We start from the raw sequence: 19,261 nt of genomic DNA on the forward strand, positions 1-19,261 counted from the left end.
GGACCCCCTGCTCTCTTGCTCTGAAGTTATGAAACCCCCGTATGTAAACATGTCTGTTTCTGGATCTGACTGAGCGTTCTCTTTTAGTTCGCCTGCACACTGTGACAGGTGAACGCGCATAAGATCAGCACGTAACTGCGGATTTTGATGCGGTTTTGCTGCAGATCTCACCCTTCCATAGAAAAGGCTGAAATCCACGGCTAAAACCGCAAACATCTTTGACATGCGGCGGCATTGGAAACCCTCAATATTTCTGTAATCTCGTACACTTTGCTGGTACTGTACTATGCTGCGTTGTTTCTGCACAGGAATCCGCGTGGAAAAACCGCACGTGGTGCAGCCGGCCTTAGGAGTCGCTGATCATTGCCAAATGACGGCGGTATGTACTATAGAAACCAGCCCGTCTTCGCTTTGCTATGATGGAGATGAATGTCTTCATAGGGACTTCCAGATGGGCACCGCTGTCTTCCGTCTTCCTGGCCAGGCATTTCCCACACTTATTGCAGATTAATGCAGCGCATAGAAATAACGGACTCCAGATCCTGGAGGCTTGGGGGACCTTCCTCTACTAGGGATGTGACCGGTCAGTCCTCGCTTAGTCCTGTCCTTTGTTTGGGTGAGCAAGTGGTTGGATAAGATAAGATAAGCACATCCCGGGAAATGTCTGCAGCCGTCCATCACATGTGTCTGTCCTGAGGGCCCCGGACAATATTCGCCTGCAGGGATCTCAGTGGGTGACGCTCCGAAGCGAATCGCCAACCTAATGGAAAACTCTGCCGTTCTCACTGCTGTGCCACTACATCCGCAGCGCTCACACTTTAGCTCGGACCCCGGCTGATTAGCATTAGCATCTCCTATGTCGAGCCTTTATGTGAGATGATGTCATGGAAAATGTTTGCTAAGTAATAAAAAGGGAAAACTGGCATGTGAACTGCTCCCTATAAATAGCCGGCCGCATTATGTAAGGACCCGCCACCGGGACGGCATCTGTTAGCGTCAGAGGAAAGACTTACTCATCGGGCACGACAGGCCTGGACATACTGGGAAATGTATCAAAACTAGTGCTGGGGGAATATGGCGGAGATGCCTGTAACAACCAGTTAGGTGATCGCTACTCTAATAGGGCCTTTAGGAAAGGGCCTTTAGGAAATGAAAGCAGTGACCTGATTGGCGCTGTGGGTCATTTTTTCTAGTTTTCCTTGCGTTAAACAATTCTTTTTTATACAGTGGGGGAAATAATTATTTGACCCCTCACTGATTTTGTAAGTTTGTCCAATGACAAAGAAATGAAAAGTCTCAGAACAGTATCATTTCAATGGTAGGTTTATTGTAACAGTGGCAGATAGCACATCAAAAGGAAAATCGAAAAAATAACTTTAAATAAAAGATAGCAACTGATTTGCATTTCATTGAGTGAAATAAGTATTTGAACCCCTACCAACCATTAAGAGTTCTGGCTCCCACAGAGTGGTTAGACACTTCTACTCAATTAGTCACCCTCATTAAGGACACCTGTCTTAACTAGTCACCTGTATAAAAGACACCTGTCCACAGAATCAATCAATCAAGCAGACTCCAAACTCTCCAACATGGGAAAGACCAAAGAGCTGTCCAAGGATGTCAGAGACAAAATTGTAGACCTGCACAAGGCTGGAATGGGCTACAAAACCATTAGCAAGAAGCTGGGAGAGAAGGTGACAACTGTTGGTGCGATTGTTCGAAAATGGAAGGAGCACAAAATGACCATCAATCGACCTCGCTCTGGGGCTCCACGCAAGATCTCACCTCGTGGGGTGTCAATGGTTCTGAGAAAGGTGAAAAAGCATCCTAGAACTACACGGGAGGAGTTAGTTAATGACCTCAAATTAGCAGGGACCACAGTCACCAAGAAAACCATTGGAAACACATTACACCGCAATGGATTAAAATCCTGCAGGGCTCGCAAGGTCCCCCTGCTCAGGAAGGCACATGTGCAGGCCCGTCTGAAGTTTGCCAATGAACACCTGAATGATTCAGAGAGTGACTGGGAGAAGGTGCTGTGGTCTGATGAGCCCAAAATAGAGCTCTTTGGCATTAACTCAACTCGCTGTGTTTGGAGGAAGAAAAATGCTGCCTATGACCCCCAAAACACCGTCCCCACCGTCAAGCATGGGGGTGGAAACATTTTGCTTTGGGGGTGTTTTTCTGCTAAGGGCACAGGACAACTTATTCGCATAAACGGGAAAATGGACGGAGCCATGTATCGTGAAATCCTGAGCGACAACCTCCTTCCCTCTGCCAGGAAACTGAAAATGGGTCGTGGATGGGTGTTCCAGCACGACAATGACCCAAAACATACAGCAAAGGCAACAAAGGAGTGGCTCAAGAAGAAGCACATTAAGGTCATGGAGTGGCCTAGTCAGTCTCCGGACCTTAATCCAATCGAAAACCTATGGAGGGAGCTCAAGCTCAGAGTTGCACAGAGACAGCCTCGAAACCTTAGGGATTTAGAGATGATCTGCAAAGAGGAGTGGACCAACATCCCTCCTAAAATGTGCGCAAACTTGGTCATCAATTACAAGAAACGTTTGACCTCTGTGCTTGCAAACAAGGGTTTTTCCACCAAGTATTAAGTCTTTTTTTGTTAGAGGGTTCAAATACTTATTTCACTCAATGAAATGCAAATCAGTTGCTATCTTTTATTTAAAGTTATTTTTTCGATTTTCCTTTTGATGTGCTATCTGCCACTGTTACAATAAACCTACCATTGAAATGATACTGTTCTGAGACTTTTCATTTCTTTGTCATTGGACAAACTTACAAAATCAGTGAGGGGTCAAATAATTATTTCCCCCACTGTGTGTATATGTATATATATATATATATATATATTATTATATTTTACTAATATTACAGCCCTATCCTCAGGATAGATCCTCAGCATCTGATTCGGTGGGGGTCTGACTCCTGATACCCCCGCTGATCAGATGTTAGGCCAGTGATGTCGCCGTCATCAGTCACATACAGCAGTGTTCACATGGTGCGACATGTTTTACCAACTCAAAGCTGCCAGATGGCCGTGGCACTCACAGGGGTCCAGGGTATTGGACCCCAAGCGATTAGATACCAGTGGCCTACCTTGAGGATAGTCCATCAGTATCAAAATCTCAGAAAACCCCTTTAAACGCTGACGTGTTGTCACAGATCAGTTGCTTGGGATAGGCTCCGAGGTAACATCACTCTTGGGGCTCATTCACGCGACCGTGCCGTGTTTTGCGGTCATCAAATTGCGGATCCGGAAAACACAGATGCCGCCTGTGTGCCTTTCGGAATTTGCCGAACAAAACAGAAGGCCCATTTTAGAAATCCCTATTCTTGTCCGCAAAATGACTCGTAATTTTTGCGGGGCCACGGTACGGAGCAACGGATGTGCTGTCCGCATCTTTTGCGACCCTCCCATTGAAGTGATGGGGTCCACAGACAAGCTGCAAAAAATGCGGCTCGGATGCGGACCAGAACCACGGTCGTGTGAATGAGCCCTTAGTGACCCTTAAATAATAAATGACACTTTCATAGTTCTCCTGTTTGGGCGGCCGGGGTCATGCGTACACTACAGACTCTAACGTGTACTTGTAAACGCCCCCTGTAGAGTTGGTAAAACATGTCAGACTGTTTGGTTTTCACGCCGTGTCCACACTGCTGTATATACACGCCGGCTTCTCTTTGTTCATCCTGGGCTTTCTAAAAAAAAAAACTCATCGGCGGGGGACCCAGGTGTCAGATCCCCACCAATCCGATATCGGTGATCAAAATCTCAGAAAACCCCTTTAACTACAGCTCCAGCATGCTGGGTGTAGTAGTTTCACACCAGTTGAAGAGCCACAGGATGGAGGCCCCTGCTGTACACACAGTCTATTCACACGTCCGCGAGTGTGTTTTGCAGTCTGCTGATCCGCAAAACACAGACAGCGGCCATGTGCATTCCGCATTTTGCAGACCGCACATGGCCGGCACTATGATAGAAATGCCTATTCTTGTCCGTGGCTGCAGACAAGAATAGGACATGCTCTATCTTTTTTGTGGGGCCACAGAATGGAAGTGCGGATGCGGACAGCACACAATGTGCTGTCCGCATCTTTTGCGGCCTCATTGAAATGAATGGGTCCGCACCCATTGGGCAAAACTGCGGAACGGTTGCAGACCCATTCAAGCAGACATGTGAAGGGACCCTTACAGGGCATTCGCTGGTCATTTTTGGGTACACTTGGTGCATGTTGATGTTGGGTAAGTGCTTTTTGTATATATTATTTAATCTATATTTGTATCGGTGGGTTTTTGTGCCCCTCTATACATCTTTGTCTTGTATCAGGGCTTAAAGGGGTTCTCCAGTACTTGATGGCTTTTCCTCAAGATAGGTCATCCATGTCTGATCAGTGGAAATCGGACGCCCCCACCAAACATCTCCACCCATTGTGTAGTGGACAGAGCTGGGTCCGGCAGTGCTGCTCCCATAGAAGTGAACACAGTGGATGTAGTTCTGGCACCTACTTCCCGCGCCGGAGCTGCCATAGAAGAGCTGTTTGGTGGAGGTCGGAGTGTCGCTCCCCCAGATCAGGTATTGATGCCCTCTCAGTATTTATAAAGCAGCAGTATAAAAGTACTGGACAATCCCTTTAAGGGTCCATTGAGACGTCCGTAGAATGGGTCCGGATCTGTTCCGCAATTATGCAGAACGGGTGCAGACCCATTAATTTTCAAAGGTGCCGGAAAAGATGCGGACAGCACACAGTGCTTGTCTGCAGAATCCTCTATGAAGTGCCGGCGATGTGCGGCGTCAGTGTTTTGCGGTCCGCAATTTGCAGACCGCAAAACACTATGGATATCTGAATGGACCCGAAGAGGGACGTCCAGGTGGAAAATGGGGCCCATATTCACCCTCACTGGTCCCATGACTGTTCAGCCAATCACTGATAATTGAGGTCAATGCTGCGGCCAGCGATTGGCTGAGCAAGTATCGAAACAGGACTGGGAAACAGACCAGCGGTGACCCAGTAAGCATCAGAGCGGGGGCATCAAGGGACCAACAAGGGTGAATACGGCTTCTTTTCTTTTTTTTTTTTTTATCCTACTCTGAATCCTCTCCCTATAATTTTACTTTCTAGACAACCCCTTTAATGTGGGATACTTTGTCTTGGAGGATGCATCTGTTTGTCTCTAATCTGGTGCTTTTTAAATTATTATTATTATTTTTTTTCTTTATTTTTTTTTTGCGTGTGTGTGTGTGTATATAATATAATATATAAAATTCGCCATATAAGACGCACTTAGCTTTTAGAGGCGGAAAATAAGAAAAAAAATATTTTTCATCAGACCTCAGAACAGACCCCTAATGTTAATAAGTCCCCTAATCAGACCTTAGATCAGTCCTCCATGTGATAGATATAGATATATATGTCCTCCATAAGTCCTCCAATCAGACCTCCATGTGAATGACCTCCATTAGTCCCCCAAAAAATCAATTTGCCTCTCCTGCTCCAGATGCCACCCTTCAAATCCAGCACACTTCTTCTTCCTGCTGCGCGCTGTGCTTTGACGCGCACTGTGTGAGGACGCAGTCACAGCACAGCGAGCGGACGAGGATCGGGAAGCGTTGCGTACAGAGCCCGGCGAGCGCTGCATTCGCTGCTTACTGGTCCTCCTGTACTAATGAGCGCTTCCATAAGATGCACTGACATAATTACCCCCACTTTGGGTGAAAAAAAAGGGTGTCTTATACGGTGAAAAATAACAGTTTGTGTGTGTATATATGTGTGTTTGTTTTTGTTTAGTGGCATGGTGGAACATTTAAAAATAAATAAAAACTCTCGGACTGCCCCTTCAAGTGGTGCAAGCTATGTTGTAAGTGTGTCTGTTACTAGGAGCTGTGGCTGTTTTGTATACACCTATAGGCACAGGCTGTGACCCGTTCTTGGATTTCATCACTTCTTCACAGGAGAGCAGACATGACCTCATCCTGATGCAGCTCCTCTGGGCTGTGGCCGTCCGAGGTATTGTCTCTGCTTGGTGTGAGGAAGTCGGCTATCCTGTATGTGAGTCACCCGGCTATAGTCAGCAATGTCAACACTTGTATAATGGAGAGAGACCCATAATACAAATATCCTCATTCTCTCGAAGTGGGACAACCCCTGGCCAGCATGCTCAGGATATCCAGATGTCGTAGAGGGGAGGCCTTCACCAGGTGCTCCCTACTGTGGTGAATATAGGGCAGTTCTCTACACATCTCCCATGTAATACTGCAGGAAGTGCCTGGCTGCGGTCTTACTCAGCAAAACTGGGATCTGGACTTACTGTACAGACCAAAAGTTTGGACACACCTTCTCATTCAAAGAGTTTTCTTTATTTTCATGACTATGAAGGCATCAAAACTATGAATTAACACATGTGGAATTATATACATAACAAACAAGTGTGAAACAACTGAAAATATGTAATATTCTAGGTTCTTCAAAGTAGCCACCTTTTGCTTTGATTACTGCTTTGCACACTCTTGGCATTCTTTTGATGAGCTTAAAGCGGTAGTCCCCTGAAATGGTCCTCCAACAGTCTTGAAGGAGTTCCCAGAGATGCTTAGCACTTGTTGGCCTCACTCTGCGGTCCAGCTCACCCCAAACCATCTCGATTGGGTTCAGGTCCGGTGACTGTGGAGGCCAGGTCATCTGGCGCAGCACCCCATCACTCTCCTTCATGGTTAAATAGCCCTTGCTTTCAAAGTTTTCCCAATTTTTCGGCTGACTGACTGACCTTAATTTCCTAAAGTAATGATGGCCACTCGTTTTTCTTTACTTAGCTGCTTTTTTCTTGCCATAATACTAATTGTAACAGTCTATTCAGTAGGACTATCAGCTGTGTATCCACCTGACTTCTCCTCAACGCCACTGATGGTCCCAACCCCATTTATAAGGCAAGAAATCCCACTTATTAAACCTGACAGGGCACACCTGTGAAGTGAAAACCATTTCAGGGGACTACCTCTTGAAGCTCATCAAGAGAATGCCAAGAGTGTGCAAAGCAGTAATCAAAGCAAAAGGTGGCTACTTTGAAGAACCTAGAATATGACATATTTTCAGTTGTTTCACACTTGTTTGTTATGTATATAATTCCACATGTGTTAATTCATAGTTTTGATGCCTTCATAGTCCTGAAAATAAAGAAAACTCTTTGAATGAGAAGGTGTGTCCAAACTTTTGGTCTGTACTGTATATCAAAGGAGGCAAACCTATTCTCATCAGAAAATGACCTATCGTTTCCATCAAGTTTTTATGTTACACATAGTTTTAAGAATTGTGGTGATGTTAAAAAAAAAAAAATAATCCTGAAATCTTGCAGGTTTTACTCCGGCCACTAAGCCTCACAATATGCCAAGATTTCCCGTTCTGTTTCTGTACAGATCAAATCTCAGCAGTCATCTAATTTTCATCATCGGCAGGATTACAATGACAGTTGACACCTATGTATAAGATGGCACACAATTCACTATTCTCAATAGATGATGATCACAGCACACCTCCTTCCCCTCCCTGCACAATGACCTTTTAAGGGCTGTTTCACACGAGCGGATGCCGTGCGTGACATCCGCTGCGTGAATGACAGCCAAGACCCGATGCAGACTGCAGAGGCACGGAGCATTAACATGACTGATAATGCTCCGTGCCTCTCTGTGATCTCTTTACTACGAAATCACAGTGACAACTTTATCTCCCTGTGATTTCGTAGTAAAGAGATCACAGAGAGGCATGGAGCATTATCAATCATGTTAATGCTCCGTGCCTCTGCAGTCTGCATCGGGTCTTGGCTGTCATTCACGGAGCGGATGTCACGCACGGCATCCGCTCGTGTGAAACAGCCCTAAGGGTCACAGAGCATGCCCACAACACTCTTCCATAGAATTCAGGGAATCATCTGCAGGCTACCGGTCCATGTGGCTGCCGTAAAGCATATCTCTGAATGCCGTTAACAGTAGCTCAGGCAAGATGGCCGCCTCCATAATCATGTGAAGAAAATTGACAAAAAAAATTATCTACAATTGGAAAATAAAAACAGATGAGGAAAAAAAGTTGCTACCACCATCTGGTTTTAATTGGCAAGAATGAACTCTCTCTTTGCAGTCTTGTCTTCCTCTTGAAGATGGTTACAGTACGTTGAGCCGTCAGTCAGTGACCACCAGTCTGAGGACCTTTTTACACGAGCCGAGGAGCGGGACACTTACCGGGGATGAAACCTTTTTACCCTTGCTCCTTCTTTGACAAGGAAAGAGCAAATGCGTGTATGTGGAGCGGTCACATCTTTCATGTTTGCCGGCCGCAGATCGCTCTGTACTGCTGATAATGAATCGTTATGGGGATGAATGATCGCAGTACAGTCATTCATTGCTGCTGGACGAGCCGGCAATGTTCCTGATTGTTCCCCATCATTGCCTTGTGCATCGGCCCTTAGGTGCTGTCTGATACTGTCTCGTACAGGGGAAGCCATCAGTCACCGGGTGGTCCTGGCGAGGCCACGTTTAAAGATGTGATTCTATTATAATAGTAGACAAAGCAATTCACGGTCTAGGCCGGAACCTCTCATACAGTAGGATCAGAGAATGACACAGCCCTCGCTGACGTGCGTTCAGGAGGATCACAGCCTCTGGCATTTTATGGTGGGAGGTGATTGACAGGAAGACTTGAAGAGTACACATGGCCAAGAGGGCGTCCTGATTATGACGCTGCATGTACCTATAGACATATGTTGCTGGGGAGGGGGGGGGTGAGAACAGAAAAAATGTTCCCATCCTATTTACTGAAACGTACATGTCCGGGGAGCTGACGGCCCTGAGGAGGATTACACAATGAATCATCGAACATCAGATGCTGCCAGGCGTACAGTAGCGGTCGGCATGTGTGACCCAGATTTACCGTCAGACTTGTGATTCAGACAGTGATGTAAATGAGACCGGGGGGGAGGGGGGGGGGATGATCTTATGTTAGAAAGGTCACGGATATGAGATTTTTGAGTTTCACGGTTCAGTGGTCCCTTTTTCAAATAAAATGGCCTCAGGATACACTACTTTCTACTTACAGGGGTTATCTGAGAAATCGGTGGGTCGTCAATATCACATCATAGCACCCCTGCCAATCGGCTGTTTCGGGGACGCTGCGGCACTCACCGGAGCTCTGGTCAGCAAGGCGGCCTTCGGGGCGCTTACCAAGCACAGCGTTGTGCATGGTATAGTGGCCGTGCTTGGTATTGCAGCTCAGTCCCATTGACTTAAATGGGGCTTGGGTGCCACTAGGCCAGGTGACCGCTGTAGGGTGATGTCACAGAGCACCCGGCCTCTTCTAACAGCTGGTCGGCGGAGGTCCCAGGTGTCAGACTGACACCAGAAACACCACAAATAATAAATAATTCCCCTTCCCCTCCCGTGTTTACATTTTATTTTATTTTTTTACAGGATTAGTGTATCTACCCAATTAACTTTTATGGAAGAGTGTTGTGGGCATGCTATGTGAAGGTATTATGCAGGGAGGGGGAGGGGATAAGCTTGGTCCAACACCTAATGTGAATGGAAGATTCTGTGTTATCTATACGGAGGTTGTATCTGTCTTTACAGTTTGGCCTGTGATGATAAGGAGATGACTACTGAAAAGTGATCTATACAGAACAGAAAGTGTCAGTCTATTATGAACAGGATGTTTTTTTTTTAAATATAAATGGGGACATGGAAAATAAAAAAAAAATCGCCAAAAACTCAAAATGATGTTTAACATAAAACCCCAATTTTGTGATGACACAAGCCCTTTACATGGTATTGGTTTACTGTGCGAGCAGTTCTGTGGTTGGTAATGTGATCTCTCCGGACACTACACCCCGGTACTGTCCCCATCGCACTAACCTGCCATTTTTCTGTATTTTTCAGGCCCAGAATAAAGAGACTGGTATAATGGCCGCAGCAAAGGTCATAGATACGAAATCTGAAGATGAACTTGAGGATTATATGGTGGAGATTGAAATCTTGGCCTCGTGCAATCACCCCAATATTGTGAAACTGCTGGATGCTTTTTACTATGAAAACAACCTGTGGGTAAGCGGCGCTGCGTCCGGGAAATGATATTCTGGGGAATCCGGCGAATTGTGCTGTGTGATCCTCTCCTCTGCCTTGGTAAATGCAGCTTCTACTTTAGATCATGGTGGCAGATGTCACGTGTGGTCAGTGAGTCATCTGAAGGTCCTGTCCCCCAAACGGATGAGGAACCTCACAAAAAAGCGCAAGATCACGTTCTTTTACAAGAAGGTTTTTCACAAGCATTTCTCCATAATCAATCTGAAACCATACACTTGGTTTGTGTGAGGCTTGTAATGTCAGCACCCAGTTGGGACAAACACTACAGGTACTACCTGGTATGGAGCCCATTGGCACCATAACCGTCAATGTCTTCCTTCAAGAACTAAAAGATCCCAGAGGGTCCATTTTACCAATAATGAAAATATCCCCAGAGTTCTTTCCCATCATCCCTTACATAACCGGTGCCCATTTATATAAAGCTTCTCATAGGTTCACCTGGCTGGCTACCATGACTCCTCCATAAACGTCCTGCTCAAGTATGGTGAGATGAGTAAGTTGCCTAGAAGGCGCCACAGCACTAAACCAGCAGTCCCCCCCCCCCCCCCCCCCCCCCCTATTCTTAGGATTGTGGGGGTCTCAAGTAAATACCCCTTTATCTATTAAAGTTGTTATTAAGGCAGCCTTTGGCCATATCCTCCTGGCCCCAATAGGGAATATGAACGTCATAGAGGGGCATTTACCACCAATATCACATTTACTTATAGTATTTTGGTTACTACAAGTTATCTCCTTCCCACTAGATAAGGGATGCCGAGCTAATCAGTGGGGTCCAACCAATAGGACCTCACCAATCACGACATTAGGGGGTCCATTTCCCCCATCGTGATGGAGACTTAGGTCGAGCATGAGCCGTGATGACCCTTTCGTTCTCTATTGGACTACCTGAGATAGCAGAGCACAGTACTTGGCTATGTCCGGCGTTCCTTTAGACCAGGGATGGCCAACCTGAGGTTCTCCAGCTGTTGCAAAACTACAACTCCCAGCATGCTCATACTGCCTACAGCTATCAGCCTACAGCAAAGCATGGTGGGAGTTGTAGTTTTACAACAGCTGGAGAGCCACAGGTTGGCCAGCCCTGCTTTAGACAATGAATATCGGGGCGGATACTCAATCTGCTGATCGATTAGGACAGGGCACCGAGACCCCAGGCCTGGGTCGGATTGGTGAGGGCTCCATTGGTAGGACCCAGGCTGTGGTATATAATACGTTGTCTCATCTTGTTGGGCTGATTTATCCACTCACTTGTTTGTGCTCTTCACAGATTCTTATAGAGTTTTGTGCTGGAGGAGCCGTCGATGCCGTCATGCTCGGTAAGTCTTGCTGTTTCTTCTAAGCTTTCTTGAGTAAGGCTCAGGCCGATTCTGAATACACGGACCTGTGTGTGGGAAGACGTCTATTACTGGCAGATCTACAGAACTTCATAGGTGGTGTCCAAGTGTCTGCCACAAAGGTCGCACTACATTTTTTCCAGAAGAGTAAAAATACTCCTCTTACCATTTTTGAGGAGTATTTTTAGCCGAGGAGGAGGACGAAAATTGCAGTTATTCATGTATGTATATATATATATATAATACGTAGTGCTACATAACATTATGGGATTGCTATTCATGCAGGGAAACCATTATCAGTCTACTCTATAATGTCTTCAATGCAGAAATAGCTAATTTTGACCATTTTTTTTATTTCTCTCTGAATCCCTACCTTTCTTGAAGCACTAAATCTGTCCCGTAGGAATCGGAGCGGTAGACTGTGCAAAACTCAATGCAATAAGAATTGACTAGGGACGTCTGGTCGTTGTGGCAGGGAGCAGTGGGTGGCGTCTGGGACGAACGCGCAGGAGGCAGTTATAGGACAGTCCTATACACAGTATAGTGTACCGTATAGACCTCTCTGTGATCTCTGGACACTGCGCTCCATACATAAACCGGTCAGTGGTCCAGAGAACTTACATAGAAAAACTAATAGCCAAGAGGCTAAACGAAACCCTGTTTCTCGCCCATATTCCTTGGGGGACACAGGAAACCATGGGTATAGCTCTGCTCCCTAGGAGGCGTGACACTAAGCGAAAGCTGTAAGCCCCTCCTCCATCAGCTATACCCTTCAGCCTGGAGAAGAGACTGCCAGTTTTTGCTTAGTGTCCAAGGAGGCAAGACACCCCCTGCTTATGCAGGGTTGTTATCCTATGATTTTTATTTTTTACGTATTTGTTGTTTTTAACTCGGTTTTTTTCTACCTACAGGGACAACAGAGGCGCATTGACCCCTCTGTTTCTCCCGGGGTTGAGTTGCGCCAGTGCCGGTAATTCCGCACTGCCGCCTCCCCCACAGAAGACAAGGTGGACCAGGGCAGCCTCGCTCCCCTGCGTCCCGCCAGCTCAGGGTCGCCCGCACGCCAAGTCCCTCCCCCGGCTTCCTGCCACCGCGGTGCCAGGAGCTGAAGGGGCGACCCCGCTGGATGGACTGAGGGCGAAGACAGCGTATGGTGAGAGTGGCTGCTCCAGCCTCCCCTTCCTCCCTCCCACCGCTGCTACCAACATGGCCACTGTTACATGACCACTGCAAACCGCCCCCCGCCCCCCCCCCCCCCCCCCCCCCCCCCCCCCCCGCATATCGGGACGTTACCGGGCATAGTTGGAGGGCAGTCTATCTGGGCAAGTCCTAGAACGCTGCCTTACAGGGGACGGCTGCAGACTTGCAAGCAGTCTGCTACATCTAGGCGCGGTGGGAGCCGTTCTCCTGGCATGAACGGCGCCATGTCATGGCCGGCACTTCAACATCCTTGGGGGTTAAAATCATTTTGCCGCGCGCGCGCGGCTCTGCTTCGGCTTCAGCGCGGCAGAGGGGGGGCGGAGCTTCCTTACACATTCAGCTCCGTGCTGCTGCGCTCCGCTACTTCCGGGTTCATCTCTCTGCCGTGCGATCCTGAAGCCTTTCAGCTCCGTGCTGCTGCCTCTCCTCCACAGCCTCCTCAGTCTGTTCCCCTTACAGCTGCCGCTTGTATCATCGGGTCTGGTAGGACTGTTTAACCCCCTCCGTGCCACAGTACTGTTGCCTTAAAGTGCAACATCTTTCCACCATGTCAGACCCTTCTGCAGCCGCCAAGCCATGGTACCATGCCTGTACCGCTTGTAGGGAACCCTTTCCCCGGGGGCAGTCCGATCCGCACTGTACTGCATGCCGAGCCCCACCGCAGCCTCAGTCGCCCGCTGTGTCGCTCCCTGCTTCCTCTGACCCGCCTGACTGGGCTAGATCCCTGTCCCAGGCCGTGGAAAGCCTCACTCATGTCGTGGGCCGCCTAATAGATAGGCCACCTACCCCGCAGGACGCCACTCTGACTGTCGCGCCCTCCGGGTCCACTGCTTCTGCCGCTGCAGCGGGTTCATCCTCTCCTAGTGACCCCTCCCGAGCTAGGCACTCTCAGAAGCGTATTAGAGTAGAGCGAGCCTCCTCCTCGGATGCCTCCCTCTCCCCGCCACGCGTGCGCACCCAGACGAGCCTCTCCTCTCCAAAGGATTCGCTCTCTGAAGGTGAATTGGCGGCTTCAGATTTGGAAATGGACTCGGCCCTGCCGTCCAAGCTAGCCTCAGCGATGGCTCAACTCATCTCTGATATACGTGACACCTTTAAGGTGCAGGATGACCCCCCTAGCTCGGACGCAGCTAGCGTCTCCTTTATCAGACCCAGGCAGGCCTCAAAAGTCTTTCCAATCCACTCTGATTTCTCCTCCGTGGTGTCTAAGGCTTGGGCTCGCCCGGACGCCCGTTTTGTCAACCCAAAGAAGCTGGACATTTGCTATCCTTTTCCAGCCGATGTCGTGGCCACCTGGTCTTCCCCACCCAAGGTAGACCCCCCTGTGGCCCGGCTGTCAAAGAACACGGCCATCCCTGTTCCCGACGGGTCCTCTCTTCAGTCAGCGGAGGACCGTCGCATGGAGACCCTGTCCAAGGGCATTTTTGCTGCCTCCGGTTCTGCCCTCAGGCCGGTTTTTGCCTCTGCTTGGGCAGGGAAAGCAATGTCTGCTTGGGGTACGCAGCTGGAACAGGAGTTGGACTCGGACATCCCCATCCAGGACCTACGTTCCTTGGCCCAGCTTATTATTCGGGCCGGGAATTTTGTCTGTGAGGCCTCCCTTGATGCGGGAGCCCTTATTGCGCGCTCCTCCGCCCTGGCAGTTGCCGTCAGGAGGGAGCTCTGGCTGAAGGTCTGGAAAGCGGACGCTGCCTCCAAACGTTCCTTGGCGGGGCTACCGTTTGCGGGTTCCCGCCTTTTCGGGGTCCGCTTAGACGAACTTATTTCAGAGGCCACGGGTGGTAAAAGCACCCATCTTCCTCAACCCCAAGCCAGGGGCGCCCCCCGCGGACGCCCTGGTGCGTCTCGTTTTCGGTCCTCCCGCAGGGCCTCTGGGGCTCCCACCACAGCTGCCGCTTCGGCTCCTCCCCAGGACAAGCGTAGGAAGCCGTTTTTTCGGGCGCAGCCCTCCTGGCGCAAGCCGCAGGCTGCCCGCACACCCGCAGCAAAACAGTCCTCTGCCTGAAGGCGCGCCCCCACCCACCCGGGTGGGGGGCCGGCTCCTCCTTTTCAAGGACGTCTGGATGGCTCACGTCTCCGACGCCTGGGCCCTCGAAATTGTGTCCTCCGGATACAAAATCGAATTTGCATCCTTCCCTCCGGATCGGTTCTTTCGCTCCCGCCCCACGCGAGACCCGAAAGACGCGGCCGCGTTCTCCGCGGCCGTTCAAGCTTTACTGGACAGGGGGGTGATTACCCCCGTTCCTCTAGAGGAAAGATTCCAAGGGTTCTACTCGAACCTCTTTGTAGTTCCCAAGAAGGGAGGTTCGGTGCGGCCCATTTTGGACCTCAAAAAGCTCAACCGTTTTCTCCTCCTTCGACGGTTTCGGATGGAGTCCCTCCGCTCCGCGGTGGCTTCCCTGGAGCAGGGAGATTTCATGTCTTCCATCGATATACAGGATGCCTACCTCCATGTTCCGGTAGCCCAGTGTCACCATCGCTTCCTTCGATTCGCCGTGGGGGACCTCCACTTCCAATTTGTCGCCCTTCCCTTTGGACTGGCAACAGCCCCCCGGGTGTTCACCAAGGTCCTGGCCCCGGTTTTAGCCTTACTCCGTTCCAGGGGTGTTTTTCTGCTACCGTACTTGGACGATATCCTCATCAAGGCTCCGTCCCTTTCTCAAGCGGTTGCCAGCGTGGATCTCACTCTAGAGACTCTGGCGAGGTTTGGTTGGGTCATCAACTTCCCCAAGTCCTCCCTTCCCCCCTCCAGACAACTCGTCTTCCTGGGAATGCTTTTAGACACGGGAACGGCGGAGGTACGTCTTCCCTCGGAAAAACGTCTGATCCTCCGTGGGGCGGTTCGGGGTCTCCTTCTCCACCGTCGACCGTCCTTCCGCTTCTGCATGCGGGTATTGGGGCAGATGGTTGCCTGCTTCGAGGCGATCCCATTTGCGCAGTTTCACTCCCGCCCTCTCCAACGGGCGATCCTCTCCTCCTGGGACAAATCGCCGCAGTCTCTGGATCATCCCTTCCATCTGTCGCCTCCGGTGCGGTCATCTCTCCGCTGGTGGTTACAGTCCCCTCTTCTGGGCAGGTCCTTTCTGCCACTCAACTGGTTGGTGGTTACAACCGATGCCAGTCACGATCAATGTCCTGGAACTGAGAGCGGCCCTTCTGTCTCTACGACACTGGACTCATCTGCTGAAGGGTCATCCAGTTCGTGTACAATCAGACAACGCCACGGCCGTGGCGTACATAAACCACCAGGGGGGCACTGCAGCGCTGCAGCGATGCGGGAGGTCACCAGCATTCTCCGTTGGGCGGAAGCCCACGTCCCGGCCCTATCTGCAATTTTTATTCCAGGGGTGGACAATTGGGCGGCGGACTTCCTCAGTCGCACCACCGTCGACCCCGGCGAGTGGTCTCTTCACCCGGAGGTATTCGAGGCCATTTGCCTTCGTTGGGGCATTCCGGACGTGGACCTCATGGCCTCAAAATTCAATCACAAGGTCCCCGCCTATCTGTCCAGGGCCAGGGATCCGGGAGCTTGCGGAGCCGACGCCCTCGTTCTTCCTTGGCGAGGCTTCGCGCGCCCATACATATTCCCTCCCATCCCTCTCCTGCCCAAGGTCCTTCGGAAGATCGCGGCGGAAGGCGTCTCGGTGATTCTGGTCGCTCCGGACTGGCCCCGCCGGTCTTGGTATGCCGACCTCATGCTGCTCCTGGCAGACGCGCCCTGGCCACTGCCCGCCAGGGAAGATCTTCTCTCTCAGGGACCGATCTTCCACCCGCGTTTAGGGTCCCTACGTTTGACGGCGTGGTTGTTGAGACCACCGTCCTGACACGTAGGGGTTTTTCTGCGGATGTCGTCCGCACCATGATCCGCGCCCGTAAGCCGTCCTCTTCTAGGATCTATTATAGGACCTGGAGGACTTTTTTGGGGTTCTGTACCGATCTGGGGATTCCTCCGCTCCGCTTTTCTCCCCACCGTTTTGTCCTTCCTGCAGAGCGGACTGGCCCAAGGTCTAGGCCTTAGTTCTTTGAAGGGTCAGGTATCTGCGCTGTCCATTTTGTTTCAGCGCCCACTGGCCCCCCTTGGTCCTGTCAAGACCTTCCTTCAGGGCGTGGCTCACGCGGTTCCTCCGTATCGCCCTCCGGTACCGCCCTGGGACCTGAACCTGGTTCTCTCAGCGCTCCAGGCTTCTCCTTTCGAGCCTCTGCGGACGGTTTCCTTGCGACTTCTGTCCTGCAAGGTTATTTTCCTTGTAGCCATCACCTCTCTTCGGAGGGTGTCCGAATTGGCTGCACTCTCCTGTCTGGAACCTTTCCTAGTGTTCCACCAGGACAAGGTGGTTCTTCGTCCGGTCCCTTCCTTCCTTCCTAAGGTGGTCTCCGCCTTTCATCTGAACGAGGACATCGTTCTCCCCTCTTTGTGTCCTTCCCCTTCCCATCCGCGGGAGAGGAAGCTTCATCGCCTGGACGTTGTCAGGGCGCTCAAGATTTACCTGGAAGTAACCAGCTCTTTCAGGCATACTGACTCGCTCTTTGTGGTCCCGGAAGGGTCGCGCAGAGGGATGGCGGCATCCAAAGTTGCTATCGCTCGTTTTGTCAAGATGGCTGTTACTGAGGCTTATCTCGCCAAGGGCAGGGTTCCTCCCCTTGGTGTTACCGCTCACTCCACTAGAGCGGTCGGGGCTTCCTGGGCTCAGAGAAATCGGGCTTCTTCGGAGCAGATTTGCAAGGCGGCCACTTGGTCCTCCTTGCACACCTTCACCAAGTTCTACAGGGTGCATACTCATGCGTCGGCTGACGCTGCTTTAGGCCGTCTGGTGTTGCAGGCGGCAGTTGATTGATGCCTCTGGCGTTGGTTGAGTTTGTTCTGGTCCCTCCCTTCTGGGACTGCTCTGGAACGTCCCATGGTTTCCTGTGTCCCCCAAGGAATATGGGCGAGAAAAGGAGACTTTTGTATTACTTACCAGTAAAGTCTCTTTCTCGCTCTTCCTTGGGGGACACAGCACCCGCCCTTCATTGGGTTACAGTTGTGGTTCCGGCTTGGTTGCCCCCGTTGGGGCCCGACAGTTCTTTTTCCGGTTGGTGGTTATCTTTCACTACTTGGACACGCAACTGGCAGTCTCTTCTCCAGGCTGAAGGGTATAGCTGATGGAGGAGGGGCTTACAGCTTTCGCTTAGTGTCACGCCTCCTAGGGAGCAGAGCTATACCCATGGTTTCCTGTGTCCCCCAAGGAAGAGCGAGAAAGAGACTTTACTGGTAAGTAATACAAAAGTCTCCTTTTCTGACCCTTTTGTTAAAACAACTTTCATTTGATTGCTCTGATAACTAAACACCTACAGGAAAAAAAAAATTTTAAAAAAACCTGCTGTTTCTCTAGATGACCTTATGTTGATAGTAGTTTTAATAGAGTCTCAAAGGTCTGTAAAAGTAGGGTAGCTGCTTTTACAGACCCTTGAGACTCTATTAACACTACTATCAACCTAAGGTCATCTAGAGAAACAGCAGGTTTTTAAAATTATTTTTTTCCTTTTAGGTGTTAAAACATAACTTTCATTTGATTTCTCTAACATAAGGGTCGAAACATTATTATTTTAGTCTTTCCATTCATAAACCTCCACATTGAGCTCCCAGCAGCAGAGAGAAGCCTGCAGGGCACGCTGGGACTTCTGGTGTGACATCAGCAGAGGCTCCGTGCCCACCGTGCTGTCCCTGGCACTTTCATAATAAAGGAAGCTGCTGCTGTGTTCAGCGCGCGGGAGAAGGGGGGTGAGCGGATGGGCCAATGGCGCGGCCGTTGGTTAGACCGGAGTAATCTGTCAGGGAAATGAAGCATTACACAGCCCCTATTAAAGTCCACTGAAGTCATCTGTGTGTTGGACTGAGCACCTCCACTCTGTAGGACGCCTCCTCTTCCTGGCTTATAGATGAGGGTCATCAGGAGGGTAATTACCATATGTCCTTCATCCAGAGTCTGGTACATGTGATTGAATTGACTTTCTGCCCACAGAGCTGGAGCGTCCATTAACAGAGCCGCAGATCCGCGTGGTGTGTAAGCAGACCCTGGAAGCCATGCTTTATTTGCACGATAACAAAATTATCCACCGAGACCTGAAAGCCGGAAACATCCTCCTGACCCTGGATGGAGACGTCAAGCTGGGTGAGCGCTCATTCCCCTGGGTCATAGGACGATTGAGGCATTTCTTCGTTGTCCCAGTGTGCGGAATACACCCCTTTCCATTTGTCCAGGCCCACGTGCTTTTCTTGATTCGTTTTTCTGCCTTGGTTATAGGATCTCATTAGCAGTTTTTTAAATAGTATTTTTATAATTATCTGACTGTAAATTCTCCTGCGTGGACCTTACAAAGGATTTCTCCAGTCTTACTTAGGTTATTACCATCTTAAAATATGATGGCATTTTGCTAAAAATTTCTTCATTTTAGTATCAGTCTGACCCCTAATGAGATTTTTATTTTATGCACTTTTATAGCGCTACTATATTCCGCAGCGCTTTACAGACTTTAGCACCACACTGTCCCCAGTGGGCTCACAATCTAAGGTCCCTATCAGTATGTCTATGCAGTGTGGGAGGAAACCCAG

At 49.8% G+C, this 19,261-nt stretch overlaps 1 protein-coding gene across 5 annotated transcripts in view; it reads left to right on the forward strand.

Annotated features, from left to right (window-relative positions):
• The window catches only part of SLK (STE20 like kinase), a 62,501-nt gene that overhangs the window by 12,061 nt on the left and 31,179 nt on the right, over window positions 1-19,261 (forward strand). For all 5 annotated transcript variants that reach the window (XM_040437220.1, XM_040437221.1, XM_040437222.1 and 2 more), the window contains exons 2-4: window positions 9,935-10,099; window positions 11,403-11,451; window positions 18,672-18,821. In XM_040437220.1, the coding sequence (XP_040293154.1) occupies window positions 9,935-10,099; window positions 11,403-11,451; window positions 18,672-18,821 (364 nt within the window). The remainder of the gene's footprint in view (window positions 1-9,934; window positions 10,100-11,402; window positions 11,452-18,671; window positions 18,822-19,261) is intronic.

This window comes from Bufo bufo, chromosome 6 (assembly GCF_905171765.1).
Source record: "Bufo bufo chromosome 6, aBufBuf1.1, whole genome shotgun sequence".
Classification (NCBI taxonomy): Eukaryota; Metazoa; Chordata; class Amphibia; order Anura; family Bufonidae; genus Bufo; species Bufo bufo.